We start from the raw sequence: 26124 nt of genomic DNA, 5'->3' as shown, positions 1-26124 counted from the left end.
CACTTAAAGCATCTTTCACATCCTTTATATGTTACATACTCCTCTAGCCAAGCAGTTTCTTAAACGGAACAATCTTATTTTTTTCTCTGAAACATTTCAAAACATTTTTTTTTTTTTTTTTTTTTTTGGAAAAGAAAGGAACAAGTTATAAACAAAGTTATACAGGATCTTCCCTCAAAAGGAAAATAAAACTATGTGACTAACCCTGGACTAAAAAGTTCACAAAGAAGACATGTTGTCACTCACTGCGAAGGACATAGAGGAAAGGGAAACCCAGCAGTGAGGCGGTCCCCAGCCGTGGCACCTCTGCCCAGGGAGGGAGGAAATGGGGGGTGGGGCAGCCCAGAGCAGGATGGAGCCAAACCCCTCTCCTCCCTGCGCTGGGCAGCCTGCTGGCCTCCCTCCCACACAGCCCCCTCAGGGCTCTGCTGGGTGGGCTGTGCCTTGTGCGCCGTGTGTGACTTTTGTGGCATATCTCTTTCCTCCACATTTGAATCTCACCATTTCCTGCCTTTGTCTAGGGTCTCACCGCCCTTTTCATTTACTTATTTATTTATTTAGTGGCTGGCTGGTATGGGGATCCGAACCCTTGACCTTGGTGTTATAACACTACTCTCTAACCAACTGAGCTAACCGGCCAGCCCTCACAGCCCTATTTGAAGCACCTTGCTAGGCTGGTCACTTTGTACTCCTGTTTGGTCTTTGTCTCAGTCCGGACTGGAGCCTGAATCTTCTAAACGGATGGGGAATCTCAGAGACAAGCCCCAGAGGGTGGGTTAAGAGAGACCTGGACTCCGTTTTCACCCCGGACTGAAGTCAATATGGACCAACATGTACCCCGTGGTTCAAGCTCATAGCAACACGTGCAGAAACCCAATTTGTACCTAGGGGCTGTGGGACTTCATGGCCTCCTTGCCCGGTTAGGTAGCTTGCCCAAAGCCACACAGCTGGGAAGAGACAAAACTTAGGTTCCATTCCAGCTCTGTTTGGCTTCAAGATCTGGTATTTTGCTGCTGTTTTTGTTGTTTCCACCCTCACATTCATACCAAGCCTAAAACAGAGTGGTCCTCACATGAAATTCTTTGAACTGAGATGTCCTAAAAGAGGGCTTCTTCTTCCACATAATTGGATCTGGAAGTGAAGATCTGCTCCAACTAGGAATCTAAGAATGAGCGACATTTTCCAAATAGGAAAATTCAAGAGCTACTATTGTGCTGCAGCGTCAACTCGTTTACTCTCCAAAATCAACAACTATTTTCTGGGTCATGTTCGAAGCTGTGGGTGTATGGGCAGAGGGGCTGGTGAGGATGATTCGTAGGACGATGGTCCCCACCTTCAAGGAGCTAACTCCTTTGTGCATGACAGCCAACCCATGCCACCAGCAGATCCCAAACAGAGCCAAAGGGAAGCACAGGCAGTCAGTGCCACAGTCATTTACTTTCCATTTCCCCTGCAGACCTAGGCAGCAATGCCAGGGGAAAGGCATCATAGCCCACCCCAACCCTCAGTGCCAGATAAACCAAGTGAAACTCCAGTTTAAAGCTTCCTCCCAGATTTGGAAAAAAAAACAGACTACCATTGTTGGGAACTTCTGCACTTCCGCTCTGCCCGTCCATGACAGGTAAGCCCCAGTATCCACCCCCCAGACACACACACACACACACACCAGGAGCAATCTCAACCTTAGGCGTGTTGCTTGTTGAAGTTCAATCTCATTGTGGTGACTACCGTCTTAGGAGCAGAGATGACAAAGACCCAGGGTTTTCCTGAACCTCCTGCAGGGCCACCTTGGGTTGGGGATGTTAGAAAGGAAGCCAAAAAAGGTGAGCTTCAATTCCCCACTCCTCTTCAGTATAAGAAATTCCATAGTATCTGTTTTATATATTTGGTTTCTAGGTAAAGTTTTTTTTGGAACAAGTTTTCTCATTGCTTATTTTCTCCTCCTTAGCCTCCACTTCAAAAGGGTCACTGGTCACACTCATGGTGTAGATCCAGAATCCACATCCCTTCTCCCTGCCTCTAGCAGGCATTTTATGATTAGTCTTACCACCCCTGGGCACTTGGACGACAGGAATTGGCTGTATTGTGGACAACCGAAGAGTTTTCACCAGACATTGTGGGAACACACGAGCCACTCAGTCACTGGCCCTCTTGTTGCTCTTCTCTTGCAGCACAAAGACGGTCTGCTTACCGGAGCCAGTGAGCTTACAAGCAAGCGTGGCTGTTTTTCACGACCTGAAAGTAGCCTGTGTGTAATATAAGCCTGGACTGAACATAGCTCCCTGGATTTCTGAGGGAGGTGTATGTGTGCAATTTATTCTAGACCATTACTACTAAGGAGGAAAGCAAAGCTCTTGGTTATTTTCTCCATAATTATCTACCTTGGAGGGGAGAGGTTCTCATCGTACAGAACCTGGTCTCCATCACCCACCTGAAAATCCTTCTGTAGATACCATTTCAGCTTTCCTATTCATAATTAGCTGCGATTGCCTCATATCCTTGGGCATCTGTTCTTAGGATTCAGTAGAAACATATACAGAGAAAATGTGTGTCTGGTATTTTTAAAATAAAACTTCAGGTAATATCAGAATTATTTAATTGTTTTATTGGGATAGAATTCTGTTACACAGAAAAGAATGCGATTTAGTCTGCGGGACTGGAGAAAACAGTAGATGTTGACTTCTCCGTATTAGAGTAGTAACTGGACAGAAGTGCTTGGGAACAAGAGAGGGGTGGGAGGAAGGAGAGGAAGATGCACGATCACTACCCCCTGCCGTCACCTCCTCTGGACATCTGGAAGGTTTAGGGGATTAGAGAGATCTTGTGGGAATATAGGTGGACTTTCTTGGGGTTAGTGTTTTCCAAACTTTGATCTTTGTAAATAACCTCGTATCAGCCACAGTGCAGCAAAAAGCAGATGATGCGTTCAAATTGGGTAAATAGAGAAGTCAATAAAAGGACTGTTTACCATAGTGCTTTATGGGGAAACCACAGGGATAGCGCAGTTCCCTGGGGCTGGTGGCAGTGGACCATTCCTACTAAGCATGAAGAGGCAAGGGGAGGGGACACCAGACCCTGGAGACAGAGGGGGCTGTGGACCTGCAGTCATGGGACACGACCAGTGGCAGGAACCCTGCAGGGAGGGAGCCAGGAACACAGACCGCCAACTTCACTCTTCCTCCTCCCTCATTCTCCTGCCTGCGCTCCCATTGAGTGATCCCCAACTAGAAGCCAGAGGGCAAGAGCACCCTGATGTGGCCCATGTAGTCCTGGGGCATACTGCAGGGCAGAGAAGGGTGGAGAATGTCTGGGACTGGGATGGGAAACAAACAGATGTGGCGCTCACCTCACGCCTTTCCCCATAAACAGGTTCCCCCTGAGTCTTCTATTTTTTAAATTAACTTTTTCTTAAAAACTTAAATAATGCACTTTAAGAGGAAACTGCTGTCTTGCTGATTAACTCTCCACAATAAAGGTGGGGAGAATGAGGTAAGCAATGGGCTGCAATTACTCCACCTGGGCCAGTTCACCTGGGCCACCAGGAGACAGAGCTGCAGTTTGTCCAGGCTGTAAAAATGCAACCAGAAGCACAGGTGAGGCCACGTGAATACGTAGATAGATGCTTAATCTTCTGCACTGTCACAGTCAGTAGGAGAATAACATGTCTGAAGAATCCACATGTTCCCCAGTAGGTAGGCTTGTGATTTCCTATTTTTTCCAAAACCAAGGACCCCTCTTCCTTTACTCCCTCTCTTTACTCTCCCCGAGTTCGAGTTCGTGGTGAGAACCTCCCTAGAGACAGTCTTGCCCTGAGCTGAGCTAAGCTGCACTTCCTGCTATTGTAACTCAGGAAATTGGTCATCTTGTGAGACATTGCTCAGCACATTTCTTCCTTAGTTTTCCCTACTGCTTGTTGCTTTTCTTCTACGTGTTTATAAATCATACTACACTTCCGAGATAAAAATTAAGCTGTGTGATGCTGATGATAATTGGTGTTAAACTGACTGTTTTTCACAGTCCTCATACTTTCCATTTGATTTTGGTGAGGGCCCTGTGTTTCTTTGCTAATGTCTTCTTATTCATTTTAAAGCACTGTTAGACTTTCTCACGTGTGTTATTTTCCTCCGCATTAGAAACTTAGATCATTACCTTAAATGGAAAATCAGTTTCCCTTATAAGTTAATCCTAGAAATAAATACAATGAGAACATAACAATGTTTAAAATTCCAACTGGACACTGTAGCTGCTGAAAGCCCCAGGCCTGCCTTTTCCTTATTAAAAAGGGAAAATTAGCAAGTATGAGACAGACGTTAAAAACTTACCAACAAGGTGACTTTCTACTATATGTAATCCGTGGATTGAAAGAATATAAAACATACATAACTCTCCCACTATGAGACTTAATGTTATTTAATACTGGGTCTATGTGGTACCTAAAATCATCTTGTCCAGGGGTACATGGCCTGTACTTTGGGAAACCTGGCCTTAAGTAGGTGGGATGTCTGCAGGGTCAGGACAAAGGGGGAGCTGACAAGGAAATCTGCTCGATGGCAGGGCAAAGGCAGACTTGGGTCTTCCCTCCACACCCACATTGCTCACAGCACCCTGCTGAGACATTTTCATGAACAGAGACTACTGCAAAACTAATTCAATTCAATAGTCAGATTCACCACCAAGTGCAAGATACACTGTGGAAAGATACAAAGCAATTTGACCTTGGAGTATACATGACAAAAACAGCTAACACTGCATAGCTTTTTACTATGTTCCAGGGACCATTCTGAGTGTCTCACACATATTAACATATTTTATCCTCCCAGCAAGCCTGAGATACATACTATTATCCCCACTTTACAGATAAAGAAATTGAGACACTGAGGAACTTCTAAGATCACAGGGCCAGTAAGTAAGCTGGGATTCAGACACCAGCTGTCTCTTCCAGAGCTTGGTGATTAACCACTACTCTAACCAGGCTCAGGAACATAATGGAATAAAATCTTGTCCAAGGAAGTCCCTCCAAAAGGCTCACAGTGCAGCCCTGCAGGATGGCTGCATAATCTATAGAGTCCAGAGCAAAACGAAAATGCAAATTCCCTGTTAAAAAAAAAGTTACTGAGAATTTCAAGATGGTGACAGCAGAGCTAGAAACCAAACACAGGTCCTTACTAAGTGTGGGGCCCTGTGTAACAACTGTACAGGTCATGTGCCCAGGAAGCTGGCCCTGCAACCAGGTGAGCCACTCACTGTTCATCCCCAGAGGAGCTGGGCATGAAGCCAAACTTGTGCAATGCAGTCGACTGAACCCGACGAAGCTTCCGTTGGCTAAGAAAAAAGTTGTAAATGATGAAAAAAAGGTTGTAGGGGCTTTGAGAAGGGTGCAAGTGTTTCTCACAGAAAATACTCAGTTCCCAGGAAGCACTCTCATGTCAAGCACCCATAAGAGCTTGGCCCCCATGGGTGCAAGTGGTGACAGGTGGGAGGGAATCTATCTCCAGCAGGTTTTTGGAAACAACCTCTCCAACATCTGGAGCACAAGATGCCAGGAAGAGATTGGGGTGGGTTGATAAAGGAGAAAATGGCCTCCTAGTATCTTTTGGAGATTCACGATCTGCACATCGGAGACAGACTAGGAAAGACCTTCTGCTCCTGTGTCCTATAGCTATAAGGTTGCTTAGGGACTGCAGCGTGGTTAACAACAAAGAGGATATGTGCACTCATTTCTTAATGGCAGGTCTGGCTGCTTCAACAAAAGAAAAAAAAAGAAGGGAGTAGGAGGCAGGGGAGAAGAGAGAGGACACGTGAGCTTGGTGAAGGTGACTGTAGTCAGAGAAGCATTTGGTTGGCGCACAAACCCAGCTCTCCATGGAGCCCTTCTGTGAAGACTCCATGAGTTCACAACAGCTTCCCGTGCCAGTGGCTCACAAATTGTGCTGGACTACAAATCTCTCCATGAAAAATCAAGCCAGCAGGGACTTCATCTTGTGTACTGTTGAGAGGGGAAAGGGGAAGGAAATAGGGTGGGGGAAGGAGGAGGGGCAGGGTTGAGGCCTGTGTCACCCCCCTCATTCCTGCAGGGGAGACCAGGGGCTTTCAGCTGTGGCTTGGTCCTTGCTGGACTGGGTGCAGGTGTCAGAGGGGTGTGGCTGAAGCCCGTGTCCCCCAACCGCCCCAGCTCAGGAGCCCAGGATGCTTCTTGTAGTGGCTCAGTGGTCATTGCTGGCTAGTTGCAGGTGTTGATGGGGTGTGGCTGAGGCCCTCGGCCCCCTACCCTCAGGACTGGTTGCAGGTGTTGGGGGCATGGCTGAGGCCCCCAGTACTCTCCCCTCCCTGTCTTGGTAGCCCAGGGGACATCTGGTCCTTCTAGGTTTTATAGGTGTTTTTTGGTGATGAGAGACCTTTACAAGTTAATATCAAACTTAGTCTCTGGTCTGCAGGTATTTTGTTTTTTCTTTCAGTTCTGTGTTGGATTATTTGCTGTTCCCACCACTTAAATTCTGAACTGGAACTAATTTTTTGCCCTTTGCTTGCTTCTAAAATGGGGAAACTTCCTGTGGGGACCAGTACTTGAGCCCTGTGGTTGAGCTAAATTGTTGCTTTGCTGCTGATTCCCTGGGGAAGGCTTTTAGTGCAGCTTGGGTTTTAATGGTTGACTTTATAGGTGCTTCCAGGACTCATGAGATCCAGTGAATCTGGGTTGTGTAGAAACTCTGGTCTGGGTAGTTTCAAGATGGCGGCGGCTGCGGCGGCTGGCGTGGAGTAGCTGAGGTGGAAAAGGTGGCCACTGGGCCTCGGGCAGCCGGGAAACTTGTGGACCTTCCTCTGGCCATCTCTTAAGGGAGGACTGCTGCTGCTGGCCGGTCGTGGGGGCTCAACGCCACTTTGCCCCCGGCAGGAGAGGCTGCCTCATTTACAGGCAACAGCTTTGAAGTGTGGAGCAGGAAAAGAACTGTTTCTTAGCTGCAAAAGCGAGTCTTGAAACAGGGAACACGGCGCCAGGGCTGCTGTGGATGCAGCCAGGATCCCGGAGGCTGGGGCCGCACTGAAGGCGGCCAGCTGCCCTATCCAGGATTCGAGGTTTCAGGCCGGCATTAAAGAAGACTCCTGGGAGCGCCCGAGCGGCGCCGCGACTGAACAGCCCGAGGCGGCAGCGCCGAGAACACGGAAGGCAACAAACCAGAGACAGAGCGAGCGCCCGACCTGGCACAGCACTGTGAGTGATCCCTGGCACAGCTCTGTTCGGGGGGTGGATGCCCGCGCGGCTCCACGCCTGCACCACCAGGCCACTCACTGCCCCGGTGCTGCCTCCATTTTCCCAGGTGCGGGCAGCTCCACCCTGCTCGGCCATCACTGAGCCCATTTGCTTGGCGCGGGGCTTTCCGGACCCTGCGGGCCGGCCTCCTCTCCCACTCCCTCCACGGTTCTCTGGCAGGGCTGGGGGTGTGGGGCGTCCCGACCAGTTTTGGGAGGGCTAGGAAGTACGGGCGGGCCGACGGTCACTCCACCACACCCTGGACTCCGCCCCGGTAAACTTCCTGTTACTGGGAGGCAGATACCATCTCTGCGACCACCAGTTTGGAAAAAAGCCTAACGAATTTCTGGTTGGGAATAGTGTGGTAGGAGAGTTCCCAGGTCCGCTTGAACCTGCCGGAGAGCAGGCTGCAGGCGGGCACTAGACTCGGTTTATACTGGGGGGATACAAAGGTGAACAAGACCCGAGAAAGATCTACACAGTGCTACAAAGGCACCCAGAGAGACCGGTCGTCTGTGCCTAGCAGAAACCTGGTAGACTTCCTGGGCGAGGCGGTGCTGAGCAGGGTCTTGAAGGCCCAGCTGATAGACGAGGGGTGCAGAAGACACGCCCCAACCCAGCACAGTGTGCACAGAGTGGGGAGTCGTGCGGCCAGGGAGGCGGAGACTCGACAGAAACCACACACCCGGTGGGGTCGCCACTGCACGATCTAACAGCCTGGGCCAGAGCACACGGAACGGGGAGAAGTCCTGTACAGAAAGTGAAAGCTCAACAGAGATCACACACCCTGTGGTACGTGATCCACCAGCCCAGCAGAGTACAAGCTGACCAGAAAGGTGGATCCCCGGAGAAGCCCAAGACCCGAGGCAACCACACACACAAGACACTAGAGGCCAACTGAGCAGTCACGGCGGGAGCCATACCAAATTGGCAACCACAGCAACATCCTAGTTAGTCATTAGTCTTAAACCGGTGGACTGTGAAACCCCCTGCCACAATGAATAAACACCAAAAAAAAGACACCAGAAATACAAAAAATCAAGAAAGTACACCACCAAAAGTTAATAAATCTCATACTCTAGATCCTATAGAACAAGAAGCCCTTGAAATAACTGACAAGGAATTTCGAGTGATAATTCTAAGGAAACTGAATGAGATACAAGAAAACTCAGCTAGACATCATGATGAAATGAGGAAAAGTATACAGGATCTGAAAGAGGAAATATACAAGGAAATCAATGTCCTGAAAAAAAATGTAGCAGAACTTGCTGAACTGAAGAAGTTATTCAGCGAAATAAAAAACACAACGGAGAGTTTAACCAGCAGGCTTGTCGAAGTTGAAGAGAGAACCTCTGAACTTGAAGATGGGCTGTTTGAAATAACACAAGCAGACAAAAAGAAAGAAAAAAGAATCAAGGACATGGAAGAAAATCTGAGAGAGATATCAGACAACCTCAAGCGCTCAAATATCCGAGTCATGGGTATTCCAGAAGGGGAGGAAAATGGAGATTCCATTGAAAACATATTCAACAAAATAGTGGCAGAAAACTTCCCAGGTATAGGAAAAATCACAGATCTTCAGATCCAGGAAGCTCAACGATCTCCAAACGTATTCAACCCAAAAAGGCCTTCTCCAAGACATGTCATAGTCAAATTGGCAAAACTCAGAGACAAAGAGAGAATCTTAAAAGCTGCAAGAGAGAAGCGTCCAATCACCTATAAGGGAGCCCCAATCAGGTTAACATCAGACTTTTCATCACAAACCCTAAAAGCTAGAAAGGAATGGGATGATATTTTCAAAATACTAAAAGACAAAGATTGCCAGCCAAGAATACTCTACCCTGCAAGGCTATCCTTCCGAAATGAGGGGCAAATAGTATATTTCTCAGACAAACAAAAACTGCGGGAGTTCACTACCACAAGACCACCCTTACAAGAAATCCTCAAGGGAGTACTGGGTTTGGTTCCTGAAAAATAACTACCACTGCCATAAAAACCTAAGAAAAATCTAAACCCGCTAGTACAATAAAAATGGCATTCATGAAGAGAAAACAAGCTAACAAAAACACTATCTACAACCTAAGGAACCAACAAACACAGAAAACAAACAGTAAATCAGAAAGCAAGGAACAAAAGACACCTAAGACAACCAAACAACCAATAAAATGCTAAGAATAAATCAACACCTTTCAATAACAACACTTAATGTTAAAGGCTTAAATTCCCCAATTAAAAGACACAGACTGGCTGACTGGATCAAAAAGCAGGACCCAACTATATGCTGCCTACAAGAGACCCACCTCACCCATAAAGATTCACACAGACTAAGAGTGAAAGGATGGAAAAAGATTTACCATGCAAACAGAAAAGAAAAACGAGCTGGAGTGGCTATTCTTATATCTGACAAAATAGACTTTAAACTAAAAACCTTAAAAAGAGACAATGAGGGACACTACTTAATGATAAAAGGACTGATCCATCAAGAAGACATAACAATCATAAATATGTACGCACCCAATGTTGGAGCAGCCAGATTTATAAAACAAACTCTATTAGACCTAAAGAAGGAAATAGACACTAATACCATAATAGCAGGGGACCTGAACACTCCACTGTCAATATTAGACAGATCATCTAGGCAAAGAATCAGTAGAGAAACACAAGATCTAAACAAGACTCTAGACCAATTGGAATTGGCAGATATCTACAGAACATTCCACCCAACAAACTCAGAATATTCATTCTTCTCATCAGCACATGGATCATTCTCCAAGATAGATCACATATTAGGTCACAAATCAAGTCTCAATAAATTCAAAAAAATTGGAATTATCCCATGTATCTTCTCAGACCACAATGGATTAAAACTAGAAATTAATAACAAACAAAACTCTGGAAACTATACAAACACATGGAAATTAAACAGCATTCTACTTAATGACATATGGGTCCAAGAAGAAATCAAGCAGGAAATCAAAAAGTTTATTGAAACTAATGAAAACAATGATACATCATACCAAAACCTGTGGGATACTGCAAAAGCAGTATTGAGGGGAAAATTTATTGCATTAAATGCTCACTTCAGAAGAATGGAAAGATGGCAAGTGAACAACCTAACACTTCACCTTAAAGAACTAGAAAAACAAGAACAATCCAATCCTAAAGTTAGCAGACGGAAAGAAATCATTAAGATCAGAGCAGAACTGAATGAAATTGAAAACCAAAAAACAATTCAAAAGATCAACGAATCAAAAAGTTGGTTTTTTGAAAAGATAAATAAAATTGACAAACCATTAGCATGGCTAACAAAAAAAAGAAGAGAGAAGACTCAAATAACAAAAATTAGAAATGAAAAAGGCGATATTACAACTGATTCATCTGAAATACAAGGAATCATTCGAGACTACTATAAACAACTATACGCCAACAAATTTGAAAATCTGGAGGAAATGGATAAATTTCTGGACACACACAAGCTCCCAAAACTGAACCGTGAAGACGTAGAAAATTTGAACAGACCAATAACAATAAAGGAGATTGAAGCTGTTATCAGAAGGCTCCCAACAAAGAAAAGCCCAGGACCAGATGGATTCACAGCAGAATTTTACCAAACATTCAAAGAGGAATTGACACCGATTCTTTACAAACTATTCCAAAAGATTGAAACGGACGCAAATCTCCCAAACTCATTCTATGAAGCAAACATCATCCTGATACCAAAACCAGGTAAAGATATAACCAAAAAAGAAAACTACAGGCCGATATCCTTGATGAATATAGATGCAAAAATCCTCGCTAAAATACTAGCAAACAGAATACAGCAACACATACGAAAAATTATTCATCACGATCAAGTGGGATTCATCCCAGGGATGCAAGGTTGGTTCAACATACGCAAATCAATAAATGTGATACACCATATTAATAAACTCAAACACAAGGACCATATGATCATCTCTATAGATGCTGAAAAAGCATTTGATAAAGTTTAGCACTCATTCATGACAAAGACCCTCTATAAGTTAGGTATAGAGGGAAAGTATCTCAACATAATTAAAGCCATATATGACAAACCCACTGCCAATATCATCCTGAATGGGGAAAAGCTGAAAGCTTTTCCTTTAAGAACAGGCACCAGACAAGGATGCCCACTCTCACCACTCCTATTCAACATAGTGTTGGAAGTACTAGCCAGAGCAATCAGAGAAGAGAAGGAAATAAAGGGCATCCAGATTGGAAAAGATGAAGTCAAACTGTCCCTGTTTGCAGATGACATGATCCTATATATCGAACAGCCTAAATCCTCTACAAAAAAACTGTTGGAATTGATAAATGATTTCAGCACAGTAGCAGGATACAAAATCAACACACAAAAATCAGTAGCATTTCTTTTCTCCAATAGTGAACATGCAGAAGGAGAAATCAAGAAAGCCTGCCCATTTACAATAGCCACCAAAAAAATAAAATACTTAGGAATTGAGTTAACCAAGGAGGTGAAAAATCTCTATAATGAGAACTACAAACCACTGCTGAGAGAAATTAGAGAGGATACAAGAAGATGGAAAGATATTCCATGCTCTTGGATTGGAAGAATCAACATAGTGAAAATGTCCATACTACCCAAAGTGATATACAAATTCAATGCAATCCCCATCAAAATTCCAAAGACATTTTTCTCAGAAATGGAAAACACTATTCAGACATTTATATGGAACAATAAAAGACCACGAATAGCCAAAGCAATGCTGAGCAAAAAAAATAAAGCTGGAGGCATAACACTACCTGACTTTAAGCTATACTACAAAGCTATAATAACCAAAACAGTATGGTACTGGCATAAAAACAGACACACTGACCAATGGAATAGAACAGAGAATCCAGAAATCAACCCACACACTTACTGCCATCTGATCTTTGACAAAGGTACCAAGCCTATTCACTGGGGAAGGGACTGCCTCTTCAGCAAGTGGTGCTGGGATAACTGGATATCGATATGCAGGAGAATGAAACTAGATCCATACCTCTCACCGTATACTAAAATCAACTCAAAATGGATTAAGGATTTAAATATACACCCTGAGACAATAAAACTTCTTAAAGAAAACATAGGGGAAACACTTCAGGAAATAGGACTGGGCACAGACTTCATGAATACGACCCCAAAAGCACGGGCAACCAAAGGAAAAATAAACAAATGGGATTATATCAAACTAAAAAGCTTCTGCACAGCAAAAGAAACAATTAAAAGAGTTAAAAGACAACCAAAAGAGTGGGAGAAAATATTTGCAAAATATACATCTGACAAAGGATTAATATCCAGAATATATAAGGAACTCAAACAACTTTACAAGAAGAAAACAAGCAACCCAATTAAAAAATGGGCAAAAGAGCTAAGTAGGCATTTCTCTAAGGAAGATATCCAAATGGCCAACAGACATATGAAAAAATGCTCAACATCACTCAGCATCCGGGAAATGCAAATCAAAACCACATTGAGATACCATCTAACCCCAGTTAGGATGGCTAAAATCCAAAAGACTATGAATGATAAATGCTGGCGAGGCTGCGGAGAAAAAGGAACTCTCATACATTGTTGGTGGGACTGCAAAATGGTGCAGCCTCTATGGAAAATGGTATGGAGGTTCCTTAAACAATTGCAAATAGATCTACCATACGACCCAGCCATCCCAGTGTTGGGAATATATCCAGAGGAATGGAAATCATCAAGTCGAAGGTATACCTGTTCCCCAATGTTCATCGCAGCACTCTTTACAATAGCCAAGAGTTGGAACCAGCCCAAATGCCCATCATCAGATGAGTGGATACGGAAAATGTGGTACATCTACACAATGGAATACTACTCAGCTATAAAAACGAATGAAATACTGCCATTTGCAACAACATGGATGGACCTTGAGAGAATTATATTAAGTGAAACAAGTCAGGCACAGAAAGAGAAATACCACATGTTCTCACTTATTGGTGGGAGCTAAAAATTAATATATAAATTCACACACACACATACACACATACACACACAAACCGGGGGGGGGGAAGAAGATATAACAACCACAATTATTTGAAGTTGATACAACAAACAAACAGAAAGGACATGGTTGGGGGGGAGGGGGGGAGGGAGAAGGGAGGGAGGTTTTGGTGATGGGGAGCATTAATCAGCTACAATGTATATCGACAAAATAAAATTAAAAAAAAAAAAAAAAAAAAAAAGAAACTCTGGTCTGGGCCTGAGTCTTTTCAGTAAACTGCACCCCATGCAGTTCTATATTCCTGACCAGTCTCCACTGAGTGGTCCTGTGCTGATTGGGGGGCAGATCAGCTGTCCTTGCTGTGCCCCAGTGTTCCCCCAGTGGGCCCATCTCCCCCACTGCCCACACTCTAAACACTTCCCATGGGATAGGCCATGCTCCAGTCCTTTGTGGTGACTCACCAGCCTCTGAGTGGCTCCTTTTTTCAGTTGTCTGTGGCCCCTCACTCCTATGTGGGTCCACAGGAACCCCTATTAGTGGTCTTGCTGGCCTGGGAGCAACCAAAGTCCTCTTCTCCCCTGCTACCTCCAAGCAACTTCATCCAAAGGGCACAGCTGTGGCTTTTTTCAGCTCCTGCTCCATGTGCTCAGCAGCTCCAGCCTGGAAGCAGCTGGGGCTCGAAACAGTTGGAGCGGTTCTTTCTTTCTCCCATCGTGGCTTATCCTGACTTCGTGAACTCCATAGGTCTCTCCTCCTCCTCCCCTGAGCTCTAGCAGCCCCAGCTTGGCTGTCGTTGCTTTTTAATAGTTGTAAATTGGTTGATTTGTGGGAGAGAGTGATGCTGGGGACAGTCTATTCCACCATCTTGACCAGAATTCCTGTGGGTGGTTTTTCTAACTGAATCTCGTCACTTGTTATAGACCTATTTAGATTTTCTTTTTCTCTTGAGTCAGTTTCAATAGTTTGTGACTTTCTAGGAATTTGTCCATTTTATCTAAGTCATCTAATTTGTTATCATACAGTTGTTCATGGTATTCTCTTGTTTCTGTAAGTTCAGTAGTGATGTCTCCTCTTTCATTCCTGATTTTCAAAATTTAAGTCCTTTCTCTTTTTTTCTTGGTAAGTCTAGCTAAAGATATGCCAATTTTTAAAATAACCAACTGTGGGGTTTTTTCTATTTTATTAATTTTCACTCTAATCTTTATTATTTTTTCCCTTGGTCAGACATTCTTCCACATCATTTTTTTAAATAGCAAAAGCTGAGCATCTGACTTGACTCTGGTTTTTGCTTCTGCTTTATCTATCTTCCTTGAGGCCACAGATTCTTCATGACCTACTGCCTAAAAAGGGTAGAGTTATAGGGTAACAGACAATTCTTGGGAAAAGATACTTTGGTTAATACATTAAAATGCTATTCTGCTATATTTGCATAACTTATCTTCACTCCTGGACTACAAAGATCTATTTCAGGAAACAAATTTGGAGTGGAATTTTTCCTAACAATATCCTCAATAAAGTCTGAGGTATAGCATATACTCATTTCTCACTCTAATCCTGAGACCCCAATAGTCATTTACCAGACGTCCTCTTTTGTAATTCCTAGGGGAAAACCATTATCTAAAAATCATTCCTCAAGGCAGAGGGCTAGAGTGCTCTAGTAGACAGCTAGATATTTTGAACTTGAAGATCATATTTTCTCTGAGAACTGACTCCTGTCTACAGGAAGGGCAGCTCCAATTTTTGTACTGTATGACCCTGTCCTTAGCTCCAGCTGGCTGGACCAGGAGTGGACACCTGGCTCAATCTGGACAAGTTAGATTTCCCTCCTGCAAGTTTGAAATTACAACCAAGAGGTAACTGGTACTTCTCTTGTAGCTGGAATTGTTACATATGAACCTGGGAGCTGAGGGCAATCATATTCTATCATGAGAACAGAGAAATGAGAAATACCAGTTTGTAGGGAAAGAGAAACATGTTGCAGTGTCCTGAAAGAAACAAATAAAAGCAGGTGCCTGGCTCCCTGCTGGATCTGTTTCCCTGATCTAGTCCCATATTGGAACCTAGTGGCATTCCTGACCTTGAATTCCATAAGGCACTCCGGTGTCCTTATAATAAATTCTCCTTTGCTTTGTCATCATTATTAACACCACACCAATATCATTATGAACATTATCAAGGAAAAAACTTCCTGAGCATTATGTGCCGGGTAGAGTTCTAATCACTTTATGTAAATTATCTTATTTAATCCTCTCAATAATTCCATGTATTACTTCATTTTACATATGGAGAAACTGGGGGACAAGGAAATTAAGTAACTTGCAATGGTTAGACAGCTAGCAGTGGGTGAAATCAGGATTCCCACCAGGGCCATCTGACTTCAGAATCTGGACTCTGACCACCAGATGATACAGTTTAGCCTGCTCAATTTGGCTTCTAGTACTTGTGACCAAAACGTCTATCCAAATGGAGCTCTCTTCAGACTAGCCCCATTCTGCTTAGTTAAAATTACCATTTTCCTCATGTGCTAAAGCCAGTATTCCCCTAAAACGCACTGCGGTCAGTGTCACCTCCACACTTTTGCTCCTGCTGCCCCCTCTTGAGATTCCACCCATCATTCCGTGTCCACTTCCAGTTCTTTCTCCTCCAGGAAACCTGATCACACATTTATCACATTAGTCAGCATCTGTGCTGCCTTGCAGTGGTGTTCAATAGCTTATTGCATGTATGCCAAGCTTCTTTGATGAGACTGTAAGGTCCTTAAAAGCAGGGGCTGTATTCTCTTCCTCTGTGTCCCCCCCAGCATAATTAATTGTAAGCATGCAATAAAAGCTCCTTGAATCGAATTAAAGACAGCAATCTTAATGGTGTAGACAAAGGCAGGGACAGGAGATCAGGTACAAACAGGCCTAACTTTAAAGGAGGTGTCAATGTCTTTTTGTGTCAGGAATGGCCTTCATTCATTCATTTTATTTTAAAATTTTACCTGCCAGAATTACATTTTTAACATTTTAAAGTCTTTACAGTAGGAAGCTATGGTTGCATATAAAGAATATTGCATTGAAATATAAATCTTCCCTAATTGCTGAATTCTTACCCAGTCCTTGATCTCCTTGCTGAGTGTTCTCAAGTCTGACATTCTGAAAGTGACATACATTGCTCTCCCAGCCTCAAACACACCTCTGACCCCACTCTTGGTCATGCCCCATGCCCTGGGACAACCATCACAGCCCCCCATCAACACCCCATAGGAGATTGGTTTCTTTGCTTTCGAGGAGAGCTTGGGGGTGATGAGAATATCCCAGAGCCTAAGTCCTTCCATGGCCCTGTGAAGGTCCTGGAATCCTCTCTGATCCTCAGTATTCACCCTGTCATCTAAGAAACCATATCTGTCTGCTTTATATGTCCATTTAGTGTCCTGACAACAGCCCAAACTCAATCCATCCAAAATCAAATCAACATCTTCGGCAAAGTTGTTTCTCCTCTCCTTACAGTAAACTCTACCACCAGCATCCAATCATCCAGACTGAAGCCTGAGTCATCTTTGACTGAGAACGTCGCAGTGCTAAACTTAGTCACTGCCCTCCTTCCCCCATTACCAGATTCGCATTCAGACACCGTCTCTCAATTTATTCAAAAAGCATCTGACATCTGCCTCTTCCTGTCTGTTTCCTCTGTAAGATTCTGGATTTTGGCACCAATCTCTGAACGGGTCTCTCTTCCTCTAGCTTCTTTCCCCCTAGTCAATTCTGCTTACTGTTGGGGATAATTCCTTCTAATAACACTTATTCTCCTGCACTAAAATTTTCACTGGGTTCTCCCGATGTCCCTAGAATAAGGGCTTCCTTAATTTCTGAACCTGGGATTCAGGAACTTCTGTGGCCAGATCCTTATCTTTCTTCCTTGATTTCTCTCTTACTCTTTCCCAAAATAAATTCTTAGCCCCAGCTGAGTGGTCCACTATACTTATTTTCATTGTGTTCTTTAAATAAACTTTGTGTATTAAGTCATCAAACTACAGAATGCCAGAGGAGGAAAACTAGGCCCAAAAAAGTCGAGAGAATTGCCCCAAGTCAAAAGGCACAGCCGACCTACCATTTGTATTGCACTTCCAAACCTGCACTGCACTTCTACCAGATTTTAGTAACTCTGATTCTTTAGTACATGTGGATGTGAGCTTTAGTAACCTTGGAATATAAACAAGGGACAGCGTTTATCTGGAAGTAGATACTTTATTTACTTTTTTGTGCTGCTGCCTTGAAGCTCTGGGTCTCTAACTACCCACGCCTAAGCCAATAGACAAGTTATTATTTTGGACAGAAATGGAGAGTGGAAAGGTAAAAGGAGATCGAGGTAAATGTTCTGGGACGGGCATCCCAATAGGCAGACACCCCTGTTCAAGGCACTGGGATCAGACTGACAGCTAAAAAATACCCTTTCGGGGCCGGCCTGTGGCTCACTCGGGAGAGTGTGGTGCTGATAACACCAAGGCCACGGGTTCGGATCCCATATAGTGATGGCCGGTTAGTTCACTGGGAGAGTGTGGTGCTTGCTGACAACATTAAGTCAAGGGTTAAGATCCCCTTACCAGTCATCTTTTAAAAAAAATTTTTCTAAATAAAATAAATTTTAAAATGCCCTTTCTCTATTATAACCATCAGCCCTCCCAACTTTAAAATTCCTACAGTGTTCACTCAGTCCTCCTGGCTTGGATGTAAAATTCAATCCACTCCAACCCTAAGGTCATTCCCTTTGACTCTTAACTCAAGTTTCGATCCAAAACCTTCCCTCTGCCATGTTTCTTATCAGGAGAGTACAGGGAAATGGGTAAAACTGGAGACAAGCAATCACAAAACCAAAATGTTTATTCATTCACTCAGCAAACCTTTATCGTATGTCTGCTTTGTGCCAGGCACTGTTCTGATGGCAATTCTCTTCATAATAGCTAAAACCATGCCTGGTACAGTAGGTTATAAGTGCTTTGATAGATAGGGAAATAGATAGATTCATTGAATTCTCACACAGCCTTATGAAATAGGTTCTCCCTCCCCCCCCAACCCCCCATTTTACATATGAGCAAGCCATGGTGCAGAGCAGTTAAGTCACCAGACAATGATACAAAGCAAAGTGGCAGAGCTAAAGTTTAAACCCAGGCAGTCTGGCTCCAGAGCTCTGTATTCTTATCCCTACTGCCCTATTGATAGGACATCCTAACCCAATGTCTACTCAGTCATTGTCATCTCCTTCTTTTTTTTCAAACTTAATTTAACAAGCACTTACTGGTAATGGCAAGGTATCTGACCATGTGCTAGGTGCTGAGAATGTAAATACAAACAAAGGCAGGAAAGACTTTTCCCTTCAGAAGCTCACACTTTAGTAGGAAGATAATAAAAAGAGCACAATGTGCCAATGTTGGTGGTCTATAACTTATTTTAAATATTTTAAAATACTTCAGCATAGAATGTGTGATATGAGTTAGCTTTATTTGCCACTCTAGTAGCATTCAATCAATTGTTCAAATCAGGAATACTCCAGCGGCAGTCATCTGGCATTTCATCAAAAGCTCATAGTCCAGAGACAACTACCATAATCACTTCAATTATCTTCATGTCCCCATATACCCATCTCAATGCTCAGAATCCCTGGGAAGCTTCTACCACTACAGATTCCAAAGCCCAGGCCCCCCAGAAATTCAGTTTTAACTGGCCTGCTGTGGGCCCAGTCATCAGTATTTTTTATTTTATATAGGTGTGTGTATTTACCTGTATAAATAAATATATTCCATATTTTACACATATTTACTTTTATCATTTTATTATGGAACATTTCAAACATATATAAAATTAGAAAGATCACATAATAAATCCCTACGTACCCATCATCCAACTTCAACATTTATCAACTCTGTCTTGTTTTGCCTATGGCATTAGCATTTTTTTCTAAAACTTCTCAGTTCATTTTAATATGCAGCCAGGGTTGATAATCACTGCTCTAAATGAATTACAGCGGATCTCCGCAGACACAGAAGTAGGCCTCAGACACAGGGGAAGCAGGGAGGCAGACGATGCACTCTGACCACTGAGGGAAAAGGACTGGATTCCCAGGACCCCTCCCTGGCTCCTAGGGTCTCTAGAGCTAATCCATCCTAACAGCAGCACTGATCTCTGGGGCCCCAAGCAGAGGAGCTTCTCTCTAGCTGGGACTCAGGTCAGGGCTGGAATCATGTGCCCCCACACACAGGAAAAATGAGGGCCTTCTCAAATATATACATTCAGTTGCATTAAAGTGCAGTTTACTAGGTTAAAGTAACAGAATGTAAATATGAGGGTTTAAAAAATGTGTTTACATTCATGATGAAGAAAAGACAGGCATTAAAATAATTTAGGAGCTCTTGGAGGGGGAAAGGGAGAAGAAAATACAAAATAAGTGGTAAATAACAAGGAATCAGGTTATGAGAAAGTAAATTCAGGGAAAAGAGAAGAAACAGAAAAGGGTAAAGGAGCAGCAGCTAATGTTCAGGCACTTCCAGGCTGATCTGCTGGCTTCAGTCTACTTCTCCCATAATTGAAGAAAAAAGGCAGGAGAAGCATGGGCAGGAGACGGGGTGGGGGGTGTGGTGGGGGGTTGGCATTAGGCCTGAGCTCCTTGGCAAGGCCTGGAGAAACCACACAAAGAATCTCTTATTCTCAGTGACCCAAGAGTCCAAGAGAAAGGGTCCTGGCTTGAACAGGTTAGAGAAGCCAAAGAAAACTGGAAAGTAGAACTAAAAGTCTCTAAAGTCCCAAGTGCTAGACTTACTCATGTTGAAAGGTGCGAATGAGTCATTTCACTAATGGTTAGCAGCTGAGTTTAACAAACATCTAACAATTACCAAGTAAATGGCCAGGCATGTGGCACCGTGTGAGATGCCAGGACCACAACAATAAATACGAATCCCCAGCCCTCAGGTGACTAGAGAGCGAATCTTGAGAGACAGCTGAGAGCTGAGCAGGTCGTCTCAGAGGACTCTGAGTCCTGAAGGGTCAGGATGACAGGGGTGGGATAGATGTCAGGAAGAGGGAAGGGAGGGGACATTTATATTAACCTTGAGGGATGAATAGGATTTCGGGAGAGAAGACCGAGGGGTAGAGGGCAGCTCAGGTCATTGAGGAAAGGTTCAGTTCATAGGATGGATTAATCTGATGTGTACTGAGTGTGTCCTGGGCTTCCCCTACTGAAGTGAAGCAATCATATGACACTTGGTGATTTGGGCTATATAGAAAAAGACACTTTCAGGAAGGATCATGTCAGAGAAATGACATAAAAGTGAAATAAAGTCTCATGGTCTCCAGATAAATTTCTGAGTGGAAGACACATGTCAATGTACAAATTCAATGATAATTAGAAGTGAAACTGCTGACAGCATAACACTTCCCACAGTTCTCAAGATTTATGTGGGAGTGTGCAGGAAACCAGGTTGTCAAGAATACAAAGGGAAGAAGGTATGTGTAGGGTTACAGCAATAGCTACGCCAATTGTATGGCTGGGGTTATTGCATGACTAGTGTATTAGTCCGTTTTTGTTGCTTATAGCAAAATACCTGGAACTGGGTGATTTATAAAGAAAAACAACATTTATTGCTTACAGTTTGAGGCTGGGAAATCCAAAGTCCATCTGGTGGTGGTGACAGCAACCCAGGGGTCTCACTTTGCAAGATGATGGAAGCAGAGAGAGAGACAGACTCTCCTCTTCTTTTTAAAGCCCTCAGAACCACGCCCCTGACCACCATTTTAAATCCATTCACTACTGCAGGGTCCTACAATGCAATCACCTCCTCAAGACTCCACCTTTCAATTACCATAATAGGATTTCCCAACCCCTTAACAGTCACAGTGGGAGCTAAGTTTCTAAAACATAAAACTTGGGGGACACAGTTCAAGCTTCAGGGACATAATTCAATTCACTACAACTATGCAATTCATAACTAAAGCCAAAATGTTTCATTATTTTAGTTACACTAAGTTTTCCATTTGTATCGTCGGGGCTAAGGGTTACGGCCCACAGACCCTTCAAACCCATTGTAGAGACTGGGTCACAGACCCCTCACATGCCTGGCTGGGTCACCAGACCCCTCACATGCAGGTCCATGCTAGGTAATTGGGAAAGATACCAGGAGCCATTAGCAAATGACAGGAGCTCAGTCCTCAGCTTCCTCAGCATCAGTAGCACCTACGGCAGTGACGGCCTCCCCGTGTTTCCCCTACAGGTATCCCGGGTGTAGGGGGCCCTGTGGATCAGAGCCACTCGTCCTTTATACTTAAGTCCATAACCCAGGACATCTGGGTGCCCACACACACCTACATCAGGCAATAACCAAGGAACAGCTGGGCACATGTGCATATTTACATCAAATGCTCAGTGAGATTCTGAACATCTGAGGAAGCCCTGATCATTTTCCTATATTTTCCCTACAGTGTGGGACCTCTAAAATGGACTCAGCTTCCCTCTTCAGGTTAATTCTTCTCCCTAGGGTCTCTCATGGGTTTTTGTCTCTCTGTTCCCATTGCTATCACTGGGTTCTGGGCCTTGGTACCTCACAGGCCCACTGACCATTTCAGTTGCTTCAGCTGGTCTCCTGGCTTTGTTCTATCTGCTCAAGTCCACCAAGACACAAATATTCATGGGTCAACTGTGCTCTGCCAGACACTGTGGCATGCACTGAACACCAGCTCCCCTAAGCACTGCTTTGAGTGCACGGTTTCCCTGCTCACTTCACGTTGCCTTTCAATGAGAGCTCGTCACTAAAAGCCACTTCTTCCACCTAGTCTGCTCTGCCTTTCCAAACTCTCTGCCTTTTAAGGCACAGTTCAAAGTCAACTTCTCCATCAACCCTTCCCGATCTCAGCAATAGGAAGTGACATCTTCTGCTGAACTTCTGTAGCTCATGCAGTGGTTTCTCCCACTCAGGTTGTGCTTCCCACAGCTGACTGGCAGAGTGCTTATTGTGTAGCATCAGGGATCCAGCTCCACCTGAAACTATTCATGAGCCACAAGAAGCCTATTTATGCAAGAGACTGAGGAATCTTCTGGGAAAAGATTCATCCTCAGAGGAGTCAGGCCTCTCAGGGAACTTGACTTAATAGGGCCTTGGTGGGGAAGGAGGAAGGCCTGTGACTCATGTGTCTCATATCTAGATCTGAGCTCCTGGAGGGAAGAGATCATGAATGGCTCAACTAGTGAAATATGTAGTTTCCAGCATAGTGTTTGACAGCAGTGGATATTCAGTAAGTGCTGATGAGATAAAAGAATATTTATTGTCCTCCCCTTGGAGCAAATCTGACTATATGCCAGGCTTTATTGCTGAAAATATTAAGTAATAACCCACAGATTTTCTTTTCCCATATGTGGATCCCAGTGCAAAGTCATTAAAAGAGGTCCACAAATCCATATCGTGTCAAGCATTTCTGTAGACTGAATAAATAAAAAGCTTTGCACCATGTATATATAATGCTATTTTTCGAATATATAAAGATACTGTTGTGGTTAATTTTTTTTCAATGAACAACTTTTTTTTTTTACACTTAAAGGCTGATGGAAAATCATTACTAATCCTATTAAAGAAAATCCAACATTTCATTTGAAAAAGATAGCAACTATATTTACTCATTAAATACTTTTTGAGTTTTCTAAAACATAACTTAAAAACATCCAACATGCATTTTTAATAAGGTACAATGGATTTAAGAGCAAGTATACATGTTACATGCATCAAGGCTAGACTACAAATTATCATAGTCGTCATCATCATCATCATCATGGTCATCACTGTTATCTTCACTTTTTTTTTCAATGCATTTGACGATTCATTGGCATTGTTTCGTGATGGCACCACATTAGTGGTAATAAGAGTGTTTTTGGACCCAGTTAATGAAGGATTAATCAGGACATTCTGAACTGCTGTTGCTGCAGGCACTGTTGCTTTTACTGCTGGAGATTGCGAAGTAGGCGTGTGTATTGTCAACCTTTGCCCTGTGAGGTACATTGGAGTCTCTGCTTGAGCTGAAACCGATGTGGTTTGTGGGGTTGGTGTGCCTAGTGTGGCAATACTGGTCTGCTAGTAACTGAACCAACACTTAATTGTGAAACTATTATTCTTCCCGCAGAAATAGATGCTTTTTATGGCAAACACTTAAGCCCGTATAGTTTGGAGCTGTTAAGCAATATCTATCGGGTGGCAATCTAGGACCTGGATATGGCTTGATTGATAGCAAAGGGGGTTGATTTCTTTGCCTTGCAATATCTAATAAAAAATCTCTTGAGAGAGGAGAGGTAAAAGACTGGTCTGTGCAACATTGGATTGCCAATCGCACATCATCTGCATCAACAGTAGCTTTTTTAGCATGGCTTGAATCAACATGCAACTTTTGCATCATCTAGAATTGTGACCACATTTTGGAAGGCAAACTCCAGCATCTGATTTATAACTCTTGGCTCACATTCCATAATCCCCATATCCTTCAGGATTTGTGCCATCATCCGTGCATCCTTCGCATGCACTTGGTAGACACCATCTTGCCAGACTCCATGATATCCAGCAATCAGACTTCTCGAGCTATATCACCCACTTTAATGTATTTCAGTCCTGATCTTGATGCAAGTTCTTTGCCTAGTGTGGTTTTTCCAACCCCTGGTGTACCAGTGAGCAGGATGTCCGGAAGCAATATCGTCCTCAGCACAATGGCTCCGAGCGCCTCAGCTCACATGTCCTATGCACTCTATTCTGGTTAATTTTTAAAACCCACAAATTTCTCTAAAAACCTTATTGAAAATCAAATGTCTTCTGCCCTACATATACCATTAGATAATAAAAGCACAACTTTCACCATGTAAGGGCTGGTCCTTTAAAAAAAAAGGAATGAAAGTGGTCCTCATCTTGAGGAACCACTGCTGTATACCACAGGTGTATAAGGACAGCCCTGCCTTGGTGACCTTCCAGGTCAGGGAGCAGTACCACATCCAGGTAATGTGGAGTCTCAATTTACAACGTACAATGTGCTTTTTTTGTTGTTTGTTTATTTCCTCATTTACTCTCCATAACAGTCCTAGAGAATTGACAAGAGAGATGCTGATCTCTCAGGACTGACAGGGACCTTCTATGTAAAATGTACATGGAAGAGACAATAAGTATACAATAATTAAAAAATAAGAAAATGAGAAAAGAACATAAGAGCCATATGGGACACACTGGAAAGTTCTATCAAGCACATAGTTGGAATCCTAAAAGGAGAGGAAGGAGAAAGGAAAGCAGTCTGAACGTCCAAGCAGGGCAAGGGGACAGAGAGTGATGGTGAGGTGAGGTGTGTCCCTTAGCTGGTCTGGTGACATTTGAGCTGAGAACTGAATGAGCAAAAGAAGCCAACCAAGAAGAAGGTTATGAGTGAAAAGCATTCCCGACGAAAGGACACCTGCAAAGGCCCTAATTTAGAAAGGAGCTAGTTATGCCTGAGGAATGGCAAAATGACTAGTGTGGGATGTGGTGGGTGAGAACGAGAGCAGAGTGACAGGCAGGAAGGGCCTTGTGGGTCATTGAACATTCCATTGCTTCCCCACATTTCCTAGCCCTTTTAGTCAACAAAGCTCAAAATTGATTATTAAGTGGGTCCATGTGACTCTTTCTAGTCAATGGACTGTGGGCAGGAGTGATTTGTGTCACTTCTGGACCAAAGCACAGAAGAGCTAGACAGCAATGCCAAGCTTTTGCTTCCTTCAGATGGGATAGCCTGATGGTCAAAGTCACTGAATCACTGAGTTTCAACATGAGCAACACTTGCTCTTATGAGTCATACAGACTCTTAGTGGACTTCGAGTAAGAGAAAAAAACCCTTGTGCTAGTCAGTAGTAATAAGCCAATCCTGGCTAATATCAAATAGTAAGAAGTTAGGATTTTTTTCTAAGTGTAATAGGAAGTCACTCGAAATTTTGAGCTGGAGGGCGATAAGATCTTACACATGTTTAAATGACCATTTTGCTGTGTTTAGAATAGATTACAGGGAGGAGGGACAGGAGACCAGTTTTAAGTCTATTGAAGTTAATCTAAGTATGAAGTAACAGTGGCTTGAAATTAATGGTATCAGTGGAGATGGTCAGTTGAATATATTTTGAAGATAGAACTAACAGGACTGATGGAAAGACTCCAAGGTTTTCAGCATGAGCAATTGAGTGAAGAAGAAGACAGGGAGAGCAGAAGGAAGGCAGGTAGGTAGGATTCAAAAAGTGGGTTTTGATTTAAAGATCTTTTCCAGAGAATAGGAAAGAGGGGGAGAGAGAGAGAGAGAGAGAGAACTTTCCAACTCCTTTTACGAAGCCAGCATAACCATGATATCAAAACCTGACTGCCGTGAGCCATCCTGCTATAGGGAATGGCATGGGAGCCTGAATGATACCCCTTGTTCTGCAGGCTACAAGGGGGTCCCATGTGTGTGGTACGGCTCCATGGAGATTTCTTGTTTGTTCACCTTTGATTGCTTGATGAGGCTTCCCAGAATTAAACACCCTAAACTTTTGGGTTAGTATGGCTTTGGGAAATTCCCTAGAGTTTCTCAAAGGACATATTAAAATACATCAAAATTAACTGGTTTATTTAAAAGATATTGTCAGTACTAAAGGTGTTTTTGATGCATGTTCCCAGTATGGGTTGGCTCCATTTAATTTTGTCATTAATCTTCCTTCTTGGTGATGTGTGCATGGACCCACTGTGGCTGTGGTCATGCTCTTGTACGTGTGGAATGAAGTTATTCTGTTGGATTTCTATCCACATTCCCCCAGGGAGATGGTGGTCTGGGTGCAGTAATGTTTATAACTAATTGATCATCAACCAGTTACAGATTTCTTTGTTTTTCCCCACTCCCATAG

General features: G+C 43.4%; 2 protein-coding genes and 1 pseudogene across 2 annotated transcripts in view; 1 reads left to right on the top strand and 2 right to left on the bottom strand.

The window, feature by feature from the left end:
• The window catches only part of PLA1A (phospholipase A1 member A), a 33539-nt gene extending 30989 nt beyond the window's left edge, over positions 1-2550 (top strand). The window contains exons 10-11 of the mRNA XM_063115278.1: positions 1457-1621; positions 2172-2550. Coding sequence (XP_062971348.1) covers positions 1457-1621; positions 2172-2256 — 250 coding nt within the window. The 3' untranslated portion in view covers positions 2257-2550. The remainder of the gene's footprint in view (positions 1-1456; positions 1622-2171) is intronic.
• The window catches only part of POPDC2 (popeye domain containing 2), a 75949-nt gene that overhangs the window by 26635 nt on the left and 23190 nt on the right, over positions 1-26124 (bottom strand). The gene's annotated exons all lie outside the window — the stretch shown is intronic.
• On the bottom strand, positions 22992-25806 carry LOC134391297 (transcription initiation factor TFIID subunit 9-like; annotated as a pseudogene).

This window comes from Cynocephalus volans, chromosome 1, assembly GCF_027409185.1.
Source record: "Cynocephalus volans isolate mCynVol1 chromosome 1, mCynVol1.pri, whole genome shotgun sequence".
Classification (NCBI taxonomy): domain Eukaryota; kingdom Metazoa; phylum Chordata; class Mammalia; order Dermoptera; family Cynocephalidae; genus Cynocephalus; species Cynocephalus volans.
Note: the sequence above shows the minus strand (reverse complement) of the source record. Positions and strands in the feature narration are given on the sequence as shown.